This window comes from Trachypithecus francoisi, unplaced genomic scaffold (genome assembly GCF_009764315.1).
Source record: "Trachypithecus francoisi isolate TF-2019V2 unplaced genomic scaffold, Tfra_2.0 Lachesis_group18, whole genome shotgun sequence".
In the NCBI taxonomy this organism is placed as follows: domain Eukaryota; kingdom Metazoa; phylum Chordata; class Mammalia; order Primates; family Cercopithecidae; genus Trachypithecus; species Trachypithecus francoisi.
Window position 1 is genome coordinate 14205884 of NW_022681463.1, and position 13607 is coordinate 14219490.

At 44.7% G+C, this 13607-nt stretch overlaps 1 protein-coding gene across 2 annotated transcripts in view; it reads left to right on the plus strand.

Moving 5' to 3' along the window:
- NALCN (sodium leak channel, non-selective) overlaps nucleotides 1–13607 on the plus strand; it is a 354929-nt gene that overhangs the window by 336437 nt on the left and 4885 nt on the right. For both annotated transcript variants that reach the window (XM_033177337.1, XM_033177338.1), the window contains 5 exons: nucleotides 2648–2780; nucleotides 3440–3555; nucleotides 6509–6666; nucleotides 9949–10099; nucleotides 12053–12202. In XM_033177337.1, coding sequence (XP_033033228.1) covers nucleotides 2648–2780; nucleotides 3440–3555; nucleotides 6509–6666; nucleotides 9949–10099; nucleotides 12053–12202 — 708 coding nt within the window. The remainder of the gene's footprint in view (nucleotides 1–2647; nucleotides 2781–3439; nucleotides 3556–6508; nucleotides 6667–9948; nucleotides 10100–12052; nucleotides 12203–13607) is intronic.

The following is a 13607-nucleotide window of genomic DNA, read 5'->3' on the forward strand; positions in this document are numbered from 1 at the left end:
AAGCTAGGTCCCTTGCACCAAATAGTTACTCAAGTTGTTAATTCAAAGGAAAAGTTCTTGAAGGGAATTAAAATGCTACTCCAGTGAACACATGGCTGATAAGAAATAGCCTTATTGCTGATATGGAGAAAGTTTTACCGGTCTGAATAGAAGATCAGACTAGCCACAATATGCCCTTAAGCTAAAGCCAAATGCAGAAGGCGGCCCTTACTCTCTTCAGATTTATGAAGGGTGAGAGAGGTGAGAATGCTGCAGAAAAAAATGTTCGATGCTAGCAAAGGTTGGTTCATGATGTTTAAGGAAAGAAAGAAGCCATCTCCATAATATACAAATGTGTAAGTGCTGCTGATGTAAAAGCTGTGGCAAGTTATCTAGAAGATCTAGCTAAAATAATTAAAGTGGCTTCACTAAACAATGGATTTTCAATGTAGACAAAACATCCTTCTATTGGAAGAAGATGCCCTCTAGAACTTTCATAGCTAGAAAGGAGAAGTCAATGCCTGGCTTCAAAGGTTCAAATGACAGACTGACTCTGTTGTTAGGGACTAATGCAGCTGGTAACTTTCAGTGGAAGCCAATGCTCATTTACCATTCCAAAAATCCTAGGTCCCTGCTATGGTTTGACTGTGTCCCCACCCAAATCTCATCTTGAATTGTAGTTCCCTTAGTCTCTCTGTATCATGGGAGGGACCAGGCAGAGATGATTGAATCACGGCGGTGGTTTCTTCCATCCTGTTCTTGTGATAGTGAGTGAGTTCTCACTATAGCTGTCATGAGATCTGATGGTTTTATAAGGGGCTTTCCCCCCATTTGCTTGGCACTTCTTGCTGCCACCATGTGAAGAAGGACGTGTTTGCTTCCCCTTCCGCCATGATTGTAAGTCTCCTGAGGCCTCCCCATTCCTGCTGAACTGTGAGTCAATTAAATCTCTTTTCTTTATAAATTACCCAGTCTCAGGTATGTCTTTATTAGCAGCATGATAATGGACTAATACAGTCTCTTAAGAATTACGCTAAATTTACCCTGCCTGTGCTCTATAAACGAAACAACAAAGCCTGGATGACAGAACAGCTGTTTACAGCATGGTTTTCTGGATATTTAAGCCGACTCTTGAGACCTACTGCTCAGGAAAGAAAAGATTCCTTTCAAAGTAGTACTGCTCATTAACAATGCATCTACCTGGTCAACCAAGAGCTGTACCAGGAGATGTATAAGGAGATTAATGTTGTTTTCTTGCCTGCTAACACAATATCCATTCTGTCCATGGATCAAGGAGTCATTTCAAGTCTTATTATTTTAGAAATAGATTTCATAAGGCTAATAGCTGCGATAGATAGTGATGCCTCTGATGAATCTGGGCAAAGTACATTGAAAAACCTCTAGAAAGGATTCACTATTCTAGATGCCATTAGGAACATTCATGATTCATGGAAGGAGGTCAAAATATCATCAGCATTAACAGGAATTTGGAAGAAGTTGATTCCAGTCATTATGGATGACTTTGAGGGGTTCAAGACTTCAGTGAAGGAAGTCACTGCACATGTGGTTGGTAGACATAGCAAGAGAACTAGAATTAGAAATGGAACCTGAAGATGTGACCAAATTGCCACAGTCTCCTGATCAAACTTGAAGGAATGAAGATTGCTCCTTATGGATGATTAGAGTGGTTTCTTGAAACGGAATCTGCTCTTGCTGAAGGTGCTATGAACATAGTCATAATGACAACAAAGGATTTATAATGTTACATAAAATTACTTGATAAGCCAGCAGGAGGGTTTGAGAGGACTGACTCCAAATTCAAAAGAAGTTCTATTGTGGGTAAAATGCCAGCAAAGAGCAACATATGCTGCAGAAAAATCTTTCATGAAAGGAAGAGTCAATTGATATGATAAACTTCCATGTTGTCTTAAGAAATTGCCACAGCCACCCCAACCGTCAGCAGCCACCACCCTGCTCAGTCAGCAGCTGTCAACATTGAGGCAATACCCTCCACCACCAGCAGAAGATTACAACTCACTGAAGGTTCAGATGATTGTTAGCTTTTCTTAGCAATAAAAATACTTTTTATTAAGGTCCGTACCTTTTTGGACATAATGCCATTGTGTACTTAATAAGCCACAGTATGGTATAAACATGACTTGCATATGTACTGGGAAACCAAAACATGCATGGGACTTGTTTTATTGCAGTATTCACTTTATCGCAGCAGCCTGGAACTGAAACTGCGATGTCTCCAAGGTGTACCTTTATATTCCCAAATCTTAACCTGTTACTTCAGTCAGAGAAAAACTTGCAAATGTCTTTTTATTTGATTTTCTGCAGTTTGCATCACAGTGGCTACTTATCACTTGGGGCTGGTGGCGGAGGCAGAAAGAGTATCTAGTGGAGATTCATTCATTTTCATTGTGCTTTTAAAAATGGCAGTAACCTTGGGATTCTACAAGATAACAGCATACCATAAGTGAAATATTCTTCTTTATTTTTGCTCTAGATGATGTACCCAATGTATGTGGCTTTTGAAAGCTAACTTTGAAGTTAATTATATTCTATATGTTTAGGAATCTATTCATTAACTATAGTCAGCTAAAAGAAATTTCTATTCTCTACTCTTATCCTCTCCTCCTTCTTCTGCCCCAATGCCCCAAAGGTTCAGCCTCCTTTTTGTACTCCAGATGAATTTACATACTGGGCAACAGACTGTGGAAACTATGCTGGGGCACTTATGTATTTCTGCTCATTTTATGTCATCATTGCCTACATCATGCTAAATCTGCTTGTAGGTAAGCGATGTTAGTTGAATACTTTTTACTCTGTAAACTCAGGTACTTAGATAATTATGTATGATTTTCAAGCAATTATCTTGGATTGCTTGGGGTGGGTGTTTCATGGCATTAATTATAAATTGTTTAGTCTCTCAATCCAGAAGCTGAAAAGACCTTTGAAAGGCGTGTAAATGACAGTTGACTGTAATTTTAAGAGTGGTATCATTTATTATGATCATTAATTTCAAAAGAGCTCTTCTCATGGACTGAGTTGAACAAATATCAGAGAGGACTGTCTAGCCTTGAAATATCACATTTATGTTTTTGAAAGGTACACCTTATTCACCCAGCTGTGGGGCCACCCAGAACTCAATTTGACCTTTAAAAATGGCCCTGGAACTCTCAACTAAGAGTTAAAGCCAGCTGGCATGACTATCTCTATACACAGAATGTGTGTTTGTGCTTATGACCCTCGTGTTTTGGAAAGGCAGGAGCTGCAGAAATAGCTTAGTCCAAGTATAAACATGCCAATTTGGAAACCATACTAAAAGCACTTTAAAAATCTGGCTTATGATGTAGGTGATAGAATCCATTATTAATAATAGATGTTTTACTCTTTCTAAAATATGACAGATGAGCATAATTGTCTAACTTCTGAATTTTTCTTTTTTTAAAAGCCATAATTGTTGAGAATTTCTCCTTGTTTTATTCCACTGAGGAGGACCAGCTTTTAAGTTACAACGATCTTCGCCACTTTCAAATCATATGGAACATGGTGGATGATAAAAGAGAGGTATGGGAGTGGGTTGCTGTTTCATGCCCCACCTCAAAGAGACTTACCAACATGTCTCAAACATTTAAATGGTGTTGAGGCTGGCAATGACATAGATTGAATTTTTTAATGGTGAATTGCAGAAAGTCATCATTCACAGTTCAGCAGAATCTTGTAGGCAGGGAGAGTGAGTCGTTCCTCCTTATGTCATCTTCAACCATGAACATCCTCTTCAGACTTTCAGAAGGCCAGCAGGGAAAGGAAACCAAAGGGACTCTGTAGGAATCAAGCTTGGGCTCAGGCCAGAAAAAGAGGTGACACTGAAACTACCAAAGGGACAGTATATTACAAATTCAGGATCACCTCAAACTCAAGCAGCAATCCCAATTAAAAGTACAAAGGAGTTATTTAAGTGGTGTCTGAAGGTGTTTATTGGATTATATTTGAGTAACTATTTGAATGTTTTAACCATAAAGCTTACCCAAGATTTCTTTTTTTTTTTTTTTTTTTGAGACGGAGTCTCGCTCTGCCGCCCAGACTGGAGTGCTGTGGCCAGATCTCAGCTCACTGCAAGCTCCGCCTCCCGGGTTCACGCCATTCTCCTGCCTCAGCCTCCCGAGTAGCTGGGACTACAGGCGCCCGCCACCTCGCCCGGCTAATTTTTTTTTGTATTTTTTAGTAGAGACGGGGTTTCACCGTGTTAGCCAGGATGGTCTCCACCTCCTGACCTTGTGATCCACCCGTCTCGGCCTCCCAAAGTGCTGGGATTACAGGCTTGAGCCACCGCGCCCGGCCCAAGATTTCTTAAAATTAGCCAAAGTAGCTGCGGTTTGCTCTTCCTGTTCTTGTCATTGCTGTCATCAACCTCCACCTCCTTCCCTTCCTCCTAATACTCCTCCTCCTCTACCCCCTCCTCCTCCTCTTCTACCCCTCCTCCTCCTCATCCAACCCTTCCTCCTCATCCACCCCCTCCTCCTCATCCACATCCTCCTCCTCATCCACACCCTCCTCCTCCACCCCCTTCCTCCTCCTCCTCCACCCCCTTCCTCCTCCCCTCCACCCCCCCCTTCCTCCTCCACCCCTTCCTCCTCCACCTCCACCCCCCCCTCCTCCTCCTCCTCCTCCACCCCTTCCTCCTCCACCTCCACCCCCTCCTCCTCCACCTCCACCCCCTCCTCCCCCTCCTCCTCCTCCTCCTCCACCTCATCTTCCCCCTCCACCTCATCTTCCCCCTCCACCTCATTTTCCCCCTCCACCTCCTCCTTCTCCTCTACCTGTACCTCCTCCTTTCCCACCTCCTCCTTCTCCTCTACCTCTACCTCCTCTTCCCCCACCTCCTCCTTCTGCACTTCCTCCTGTTCTTCCTCCTCCTCCTCTTCTCTCTTCTTCATCCTAGCAAACACTCAGGCACAGTTCTAGGCACTGAGGATGTAGCAATGAACAAAATGGAACAGCTCCTGCACTCACAGAGTTTACATTCTAATAGGTAGAGACAAATAATAAAAAGTGAAATAATAATAGTATTAGTAGCAGTATTTCCAGAAGTTAAAACTATAGACAGTAGTTGGGGTTGGGCTGCACCAGCAGGAATGGCCATGAAGGAGGCCTGAGGGGTGCTGTGGGACATCATGTCTGAACAACACAAGGAAGGTTCTGCCAGAGTATTTGGGGGGAGATCTGGAAATAGTTCAAGAAGAGTTGATGAAGGGCACAAAGACCAAGGAGCCAGCATGGGCATCATAAATGAGGGGCCCCGTCAGTGCCCTCACCCCGATTTCATCCCTCTTTTTGGTACCCTCGCCCACCCAGGCTCCAGTCTCGAGGGCTTTCAAGATAGTGTGTGCCCTGTGTGCAGGGGATCTGACCTCACTCTCAGCTCCTCAGGACCCACCTGTCTCTCCATAACTGTCACCCTGCTTTAATGTAATATACACATGAATAACACACTGCCCTTCACACTGAGATGTCAGTAACTGGCAGGCAATCATGGTCACCAGTGTTCTGCCCAGCACTTTCATTCAAAGATACAGCCAGGGGGGCATGGTGGTTTGTGTTGCGTGGGAGGTAGCAACACATCTTAGATTCTCAGTGTCTGGATCAGTTCTGACCCAGAAGAGGGCAGAGCTGGGGGCCAAATTCTCTTGTATATAGTTTTTCTAATCCTGAAGAAGACATGAAAAGGAGTTATCTCTTTTTTTTTACTTTTTGAGGTGGTGTCTCACTCTGTCCCCAGGCTGGAGTGCAGTGGTACGATCTTGGCTAACTAACTGCAACCTCTGCCTCCTGAGTTCGAGTGATTCTCCAGCCTCAGCCTCCCGAGTAGCTGGGACTATAGGCACGCACCACTGCATCTGGGTAATTTTTATATTTTTAGTAGAGAACGGGTTTCACCATGTTGGCCAGGCTGATCTCGAACTCCTGACCTCAGGTGGTCCACCCGCCTCAGCCTCCCAAAGTGCTAAGATTACAGGCATGATCCACCACAAGTTATCTTTTAATGGTAGAAAAACTTGCAATAAACATTGAGACATTCCTAGCATCCAGACTGAGTGAAGAGGAGGATTACATGTCTGTGTCTTGTCCATTACCTTGTGTGACTGCATTATGACCCACTCAGTGCGTTCATTGGAGGCGGAGTCCGTGAGACAGGCCACGTGAGCATCAGCCTGGTGAGAGCAAGAGCAGCGTCCTAGGGGGCTGAGGGGGAGCTTCCCATGCCTCACTCCAAATGCTGCAATGTGGTGACATCCCAGAGAGAGAAATTTATCACTCAGTTTTCCATCCTCTGCTCTTCTTAGTGCACTTAATTCCACCAGGGTCCAAGGAGGTGACCAGCTTTCTTCACATCTGGTGCTAATTATGCCAGCTTTTGAGAAATAGCACCTTTTTTTTTTTTTTTTTTTTTTTTTTGAGAAACCCAGTGCATCACTGAGGCCTGATGATGATTTGCTGCTGCTTGTGCTCTGCCACACAGGGGGTGATCCCCACGTTTCGTGTCAAGTTCCTGCTGCGGCTGCTGCGTGGGAGGCTGGAGGTGGACTTGGACAAGGACAAGCTCCTATTTAAGCACATGTGCTACGAAATGGAGAGGCTCCACAATGGCGGCGACGTCACCTTCCATGACGTCCTGAGGTACGAGTCACGCTTTCGCAGGGCTGAACTGGGGCCAGAAACTACAGCCGCCAGCCTTCAAGGCCTCTGTAGCTTGTTTCCAACCCAAAATGCCACATCTGCTGTGGTCGTGAAGCTGGGTCACATGTCCCAGGTGCTAAGTGCCCTTTCTCGCTGTCCTCCAGTGATCATTTCCAAGTAGGTGCCTCGCAGGGGAGGGCTGGGCAGCTGTGCCCTGATGTCCCATAGGGGCCCCTGCCCACTGAGGTGCTCCCTGAGGGGAGAGGTTGAAGGGATCTCGGAGAGCACAGTCCCACCCCTTCCCTATGATGCGGGAACTGCCCGGAAGAGCTGAATGACTTGCTTGTGGTTACAGGGCTCTGGCAAAGCTGGGACTAGCGTGCAGAGCGCCTCACTTGCACAGGTCTGATAAGAATTCGCCTGGCCTGCTCTGTGATGGTTGCCCCATTGGCTAAAACACCAGATTTTCCAGACATTTCATGAGCACCCAGACAGGACAGAGGGTCAAACGGAGTTTCTGCCTTTTCTTCTCCCTGGGAGACTTCTGTATTTGTTTCCTTGGGCTACTGTAACTTGGTACCTTAAGCTGAGGGACTTAAACAACAGAAAGGTATGGTCTCGAAGTCCTGGATGCTGGAAGCCCGAGATGGAGGTATTGCAGGGCTGGTTCCTTCTGAGGCCTGTGAGGGAGAATCTGGTCCAGCCTCTCCCCTGGCTGCTGGGGGCATGCTGCCAAGGTTGGGCATTCCTTGGCTTGTGGAAGCATCAGCCTGGTCTCCCTTCATCTTCACATGGCATTCTGTTTGTGTATGTGTGTGTGTGTGTGTGTGTGTGTATCTATGTTCAAATTCCTCCTTTTATAAGAACATCTGTCATATTACATTAGGAGTCCATCCTACTCCACTGTGATCTCATTTTAACTTAATTACTAATTACATCTGCAATGTTCTTTTTCCAAATAACATTACATTCTGAGGTACTAGAGGTTAAGACTCCAACATATCTTTCTTTGGGAGGAAACATTTAACCCATAACAGCTTCTTAAGCAGGAGTCCATGGATAAAACAGAGGCCCATGGACTTGCAAAGGGAAACAATTACATCTTTATTTTCACTAATCGGTCTAACAATTACATCTTTATTTTCACTAATCGGTCTTTGTAAATTCTCTTCCATGATGAATGTAGGCAACAAACCACAGTCGCATTAGTAATATCCACGTCTTTGTTACCAGGAGAAATCATAGATATTTTCAGGTTACATAACTGACTGCCTTGGCTGACATCTTAAACTATCATTTATGCTCACCAGTGCTTCTGAGTTATGGTAGTCATTTGAGCTCTGCTAGATGGTATTATTTAATGGAATAATAAAGAAGCACTGATGTTACTATATCACTGCCGTATTAAAGTAATTTGAGAATTGTATTTTAATATAATTGGTTTCCTTTGTAACACTGCGTATTTCATTCTGTGCATCTCAAGCATTATTTTAAGAAATGTCCCACAAGCTGCACTGCCACAGGGGTCCGTGCCACAGAAAAAATAAGAGCGACTGACTAGCAGTAGCTATTTTAATCACATAGCAGTACCTACCAGTAGTGTGTGGGGTACTGTGTTGTGTCTCAAATTTCAGGAGAACTCAGGTGTACAGAAATATGCTTGTGGCCAGAAGCTGAAAAAAAAAAAAAAAAAGATCAGATCAGCACAGGAAGAATCTGGGAAAAGTTCTCACGAGTTATCAATTTCACCTCCCACTATTCAGTTCTTCCACAAACAAGCTAAAAAGCAGAAAAAGATGGGACGGAGAAATGCATATGAATCACAAAGGATGTCATCTCTGTCAGAATGTTTCTGAGTCTTTACTCCTAGTGGCAGATTTTTTTAGGTTGACATGAGGCAGATAGGCATACTGTTGTCATTCATAGTTAATATTCAGCCTCTTTGGAACACACTGGTGTATCTAATAAAAATAGACCCAGGCAAAATCAATGGTGGGGCTGTTTCTCCCCTTCCTATTTATTCCCCTAGCCCAGTATATGATAAAAAACAGTGAAGATAAAAGCAATGAAGCTTTGATGAGATTCTTGATGAGTCAGGGAAGAGAGGAAGAGAAAATTCATTTTCTTCCCTCTGTGGTGGGAAGAGATTTAGCAAAGAAGAGAAGTCCAATGTACCAGTGCTCTCAAGAGCCTCCATGCTGTGCTTTGGGCTCTAGGATGGAAATGAGCTCACAGGTGCACCAGGGTGCCTAGGTCTGAACCATAACCTGGAATCCTGTGGCTACACCTGGGTGCATCACCCTGCCAAGAGGGCCTGTCTTCTCCTGTGGTGGTGGACTGCTCAGTCCAGGCATCCTGGGAGCTGCCTTATTGCCCCATGACCCACGATGCAAAACATCTGCTGTGTTGGCTTCATCTACCACTGCATGGGCCTGTTGTGTGTCGAGGGTTAAATGGGAGTGGATATTCAACCCTGGGTTTGTTTTGTAGCCTCTAAAATTAATCAAGAAGGCCAGGTGTGGTGGCTCACACCTGTAGTCCCAGCTCTTTGGGAGGCTGAGGCAGGCAGATCATTTGAGGTCAGGAGTGTAAGACCAGTCTGACCAACATGGTGAAACCTCGTCTCTACTAAAAGTACAAAATTAGCTGGGTGTGGTGGCACATACCTATAATCCCAGCTACTTGGGAGGCTGAGGCAGGAGAAATGCTTGAACCCAGGAGGCGGAGGTTGCAGCGATCTGAGATCGCGCCATTACACTCCAGCCTGGGCAACAAGAGCAAAGCTCCATCTCAAAAAAAAAATTAATTAATAAGGAAGATACAGAAGGATGAATGAGATAAACAGAGAGAGAAATGGAATGCAGTGGGTAGGGAGGTGTGATGCACAGCCGAGCATATTAACCATCACCACGTGGGGTTAAGTGTGAAGAAAGTATGCAAGGCACAGTCTCCCTTCTGCAGAGAAAGTTCTGAAACTTTACCTAGCCTGGATCTTTTGTTTTACAGGCACTTAGATGGCACTTACTGCTATAAGAGCCTCACAGATATTAACTTACTTAGTCATTAAATAAAGGAGTTACTATGACTATCTTTATTTTACAGACGAGGAAAGGGAGACACAGAAAGGTGACAGGACCGGCCCAAGACACACGGGTGGTGAGGGGTGGCATCAAACGCTAGACTCATTAGACGGAGTGATGTCCTCTCTGGATTTTGACATACCTAAGGGTGTAAATCTCAGGTGAATCAGAGCTGCGATTGCGGGTGTGTTTCCCCCACCAGCATGCTTTCATACCGGTCCGTGGACATCCGGAAGAGCTTGCAGCTGGAGGAACTCCTGGCGAGGGAGCAGCTGGAGTACACCATAGAGGAGGAGGTGGCCAAGCAGACCATCCGCATGTGGCTCAAGAAGTGCCTGAAGCGCATCAGAGCTGTGAGTGAACTAACTGCACACATGCAGGTTGGGTCTCCGCCCTGCCCCACCTGGAAGGAGGAGGACAAAAGAAAAGAGCTTCATGAACATGGAATTAGCTCCTTCTGTGATCGGCCTTCTATCCCTTTAGACTATGTCCACTACCTCCACTTACAGTGGTCAGATCTTGATGCAGACTTTCACTCTGCTCCACAGTCAGCCCTGCCCTCTGTAGCAGAGTCCATTAGGAGTTTCCATGGAACCCCATTTTTATAATATGACACGAAGACTTAAAAAGCAGTTTATTGGCCAGGCGCGGTGGCTCATACCTGTAATCCCAGCACTTTGGGAGGTCAAGGGGGGAGGATACCAACCTGCCGACATGGCGAAATCCCATCTCTACTAAAAATACAAAAATTAACCGGGCATGGCACACATGCCTGTAATCCCTACTACTCAGGAGACTGAGGCATGAGAATCACTTGAACCTGGGAGGTAGTAGTTGCAGTGAGCCGAGATCGTGCCACTGCACTCTAGCCTGGGTGACACAGTGAGACTCTGTCTCAAAAAAAAGTTTATTGATATTAAAATATTTATGATGTCCATTTATTAAACTCAACTGTACACAATTCTAGAATTTTCCACATATTGAATTTGCAAAACTACTTTAAATTGCTGCTAAAAATTTCAACAAACTGTGATAATGTTGTTTATTCTGAAAAGACCACCTCTCAAGATTAATGATGTTTCCTGCTTCCTGAATTATAAGCCTATAAGATTCTCTAACTCATAAATTAATGAATGTATACTGCATTGGCATATACTGTGTTTACAGTGAATGTTTCTATGAGATACCTTTATGAATGCTTTTGGCATGTTTCACAGACGGGTAAAAAAAACCCAAAGCAATCACTAAACATTTATATATAACAGCGATTGTTTCAATCCTCTTCCTCAGAGTGACAACATCAATTGCAGAAACACGTATTTCTATTGGAAGAGAAAAGGTTCCCAGAGAAAAGATACAACTCAACCTCCTATAGCAAGGCCGGCTGCCCAGTGATGTCCCGTCACTGCTGGCCACTGTAGCTATGTTAGCTCCAGGGATCAATCTGTCCTCCTCTAGCTCTGAGAGGGCACAAGGAGCCCTGGCTTTAGTATGTGCCAAGACAGATCGGTCTCCTGGATTGGCCTGGAAACTTCAGAACCAAGACAAGCACAAAGGTTTTCTCATCCACCCGAGGCACTTTGCCTCTCACAATTTGCAGGAAAGTGGGAAAGGGGTTGGGGTTGTATTGGCTTAATGTGCCTAGAATAAAATAAGGGGAGAAAAAATAGAATAGCTACATTAGTAATTTTAAATAAGATACAAGCGGGGCACAGTGTCTCATGCCTGTAATCCCAGCACATCGGGAGACTGAGGCAGGAGGATCGCTTAAGACCAGAAGTTTGAGACTAGCTTGGGCAACAGAGTGAGACCTCCTCTCTGGGAAAAAAAAATTAATTAATTAGTCAGCCACAGTCATGCACACTTTTAGTCTCAGCTTCTCAGGAGGCTGAGGCAGGAGCATAGCTTGAGCCTAGGAGTTTAAGGTTACAGTGAGCTATAATAATCACACCACTGAACTTTAGTCTACGGGACATAGTGAGATCCTATCTCAAAAAAACAAAACACCAACAACAAAAAGAAAACAAACATAAATAAAACACAAGCATCAATGACCGTCACTATTCCAATTGTTACACAAATGAAAATGGACTGGGAAGTCAATACATACCTCTCTAAGCCCACCTTCGCATCAGCCTACCTTAATTGAACATTGAAATTAGTTCAGGATCTTTATCTGGAAATTCCTAAGAGGTCACCAGTCATGCAGGTCTTAGGAGAGGGGAAAAGAAAATATGATTTGTGTAGCGGTGGGGCAGGTGGGATGCTGGGCTTATTTTACTAAACAAACAATCATATTTCCATAGAAACAGCAGCAGTCATGCAGTATCATCCACAGCCTGAGAGAGAGTCAGCAGCAAGAGCTGAGCCGGTTTCTGAACCCGCCCAGCATCGAGACCACCCAGCCCAGTGAAGACACGAACGCCAACAGTCAGGACAACAGCATGCAACCCGAGGTATGGGCACGAGGCGTCCTCCATCCGAGGACACTCCGTGGGCTTCTTTCTTTTAATAAAAATAAATAAAATGGGTGCTGGTCACATCATTCAAACAAGGTGACAATATTTCTAATAGGAATATTTTCATTTAAAAAAAGACAATGGAAATCCATTGATCCAGATTACATCTGTGTCTTTGCCATCTTGGATGCAGTTGAGGTTATTTAAAAATATTCTGATTCATATGAATGCCAAAAAAAATCAGTTAATGCCCTGAACTTCGTAATTCTGTAGTTGTATTTTTGTCTAAAGAGTTAACATCAGATCTAAGGGCTGCATTTGAATCTGGAAATATTACATGGAGTATGGTTTACATGAAACTCTGCCCTAAATGTTTTCCTCTCCTCACTAAAGTCAGAAATTTGCAGTAGAATCAGTGAAAATGTTTGTAATTGGCTTTCAGCCTCCTTAATCAGACTCATTGAAGATGTATCCTTTCTTGGTTGGGTATCAGAAGAACATATGGAATTCAGGACAGTTGGCTTGAGGAGTTTCTATTTATTAGGTCATGGCATATTTTCATTTTCAAACTCGATGTATGTGTCTATTTTAAAAAGTACAGGGAGTTATCAGCGTCCTGGAGAGTCCTGTGCTGTGAGAAGCAGCTGCCTGGGAGGACCTGCCCCTTTATGAGGCAGCAGTTACAATTTGAGGTTAACAGTGTGGAGCTGATCCTGTACTCTGTGCAGAGCCCCAAGAGCACCAGGCTCCGTGATGTGCAGCACCGCAGCCAGGGGCCGGGAGTACCTTTGGAAGGTGCTCCAGGAGGTGTGCTCCAGGAGGCCCACTGGTGCCATAGCCCAGTTTTCAGTAGATTTCATGTTTTGGGCTCCCCAGCCTTTAGAAATTATCTGCCACCGACTGCAGGGATTTCTGTGGAGTTAGTCAACCAAGGGGCAAGGTGAGGCATCTACAGTGGCCTTGCCACTGGTCACCCTGAAGATGGTTGGCAATGTCTCGCATGGGGGAGGGAGGCAGGCTGAGGTCAGGAAAGACAGTGAGACAGGGCCAATGAGGCCAGGGAAAGTGCCGATTGTAGAGGCCTCTGTTTTTAGATGAAAAAGCCTAAGAGGTGACACACACACACACACACACACACACACAAACAAGAGGGGATATCGAAGAGATGTGAAGACCAAGGCTTTTGTTAGGAAAGGGAGAGGTGACAGGTGAACCCGAGAACAGGTGAAATGTGTGGGAAGTCTTGGCATCTCTCTTTGACTTTAGCTTAGATTGTTACCAGCTCCATCCTCTGCCAGGGCCCAACATACAGCTTTGCCTGAAGAGAACACTTTCCCCGAAGCTCTAAGTGTGGATCTCCAGGCTGGTGAAAGTAGACTGCCCCCGCCCAGCCGGTCCCCAC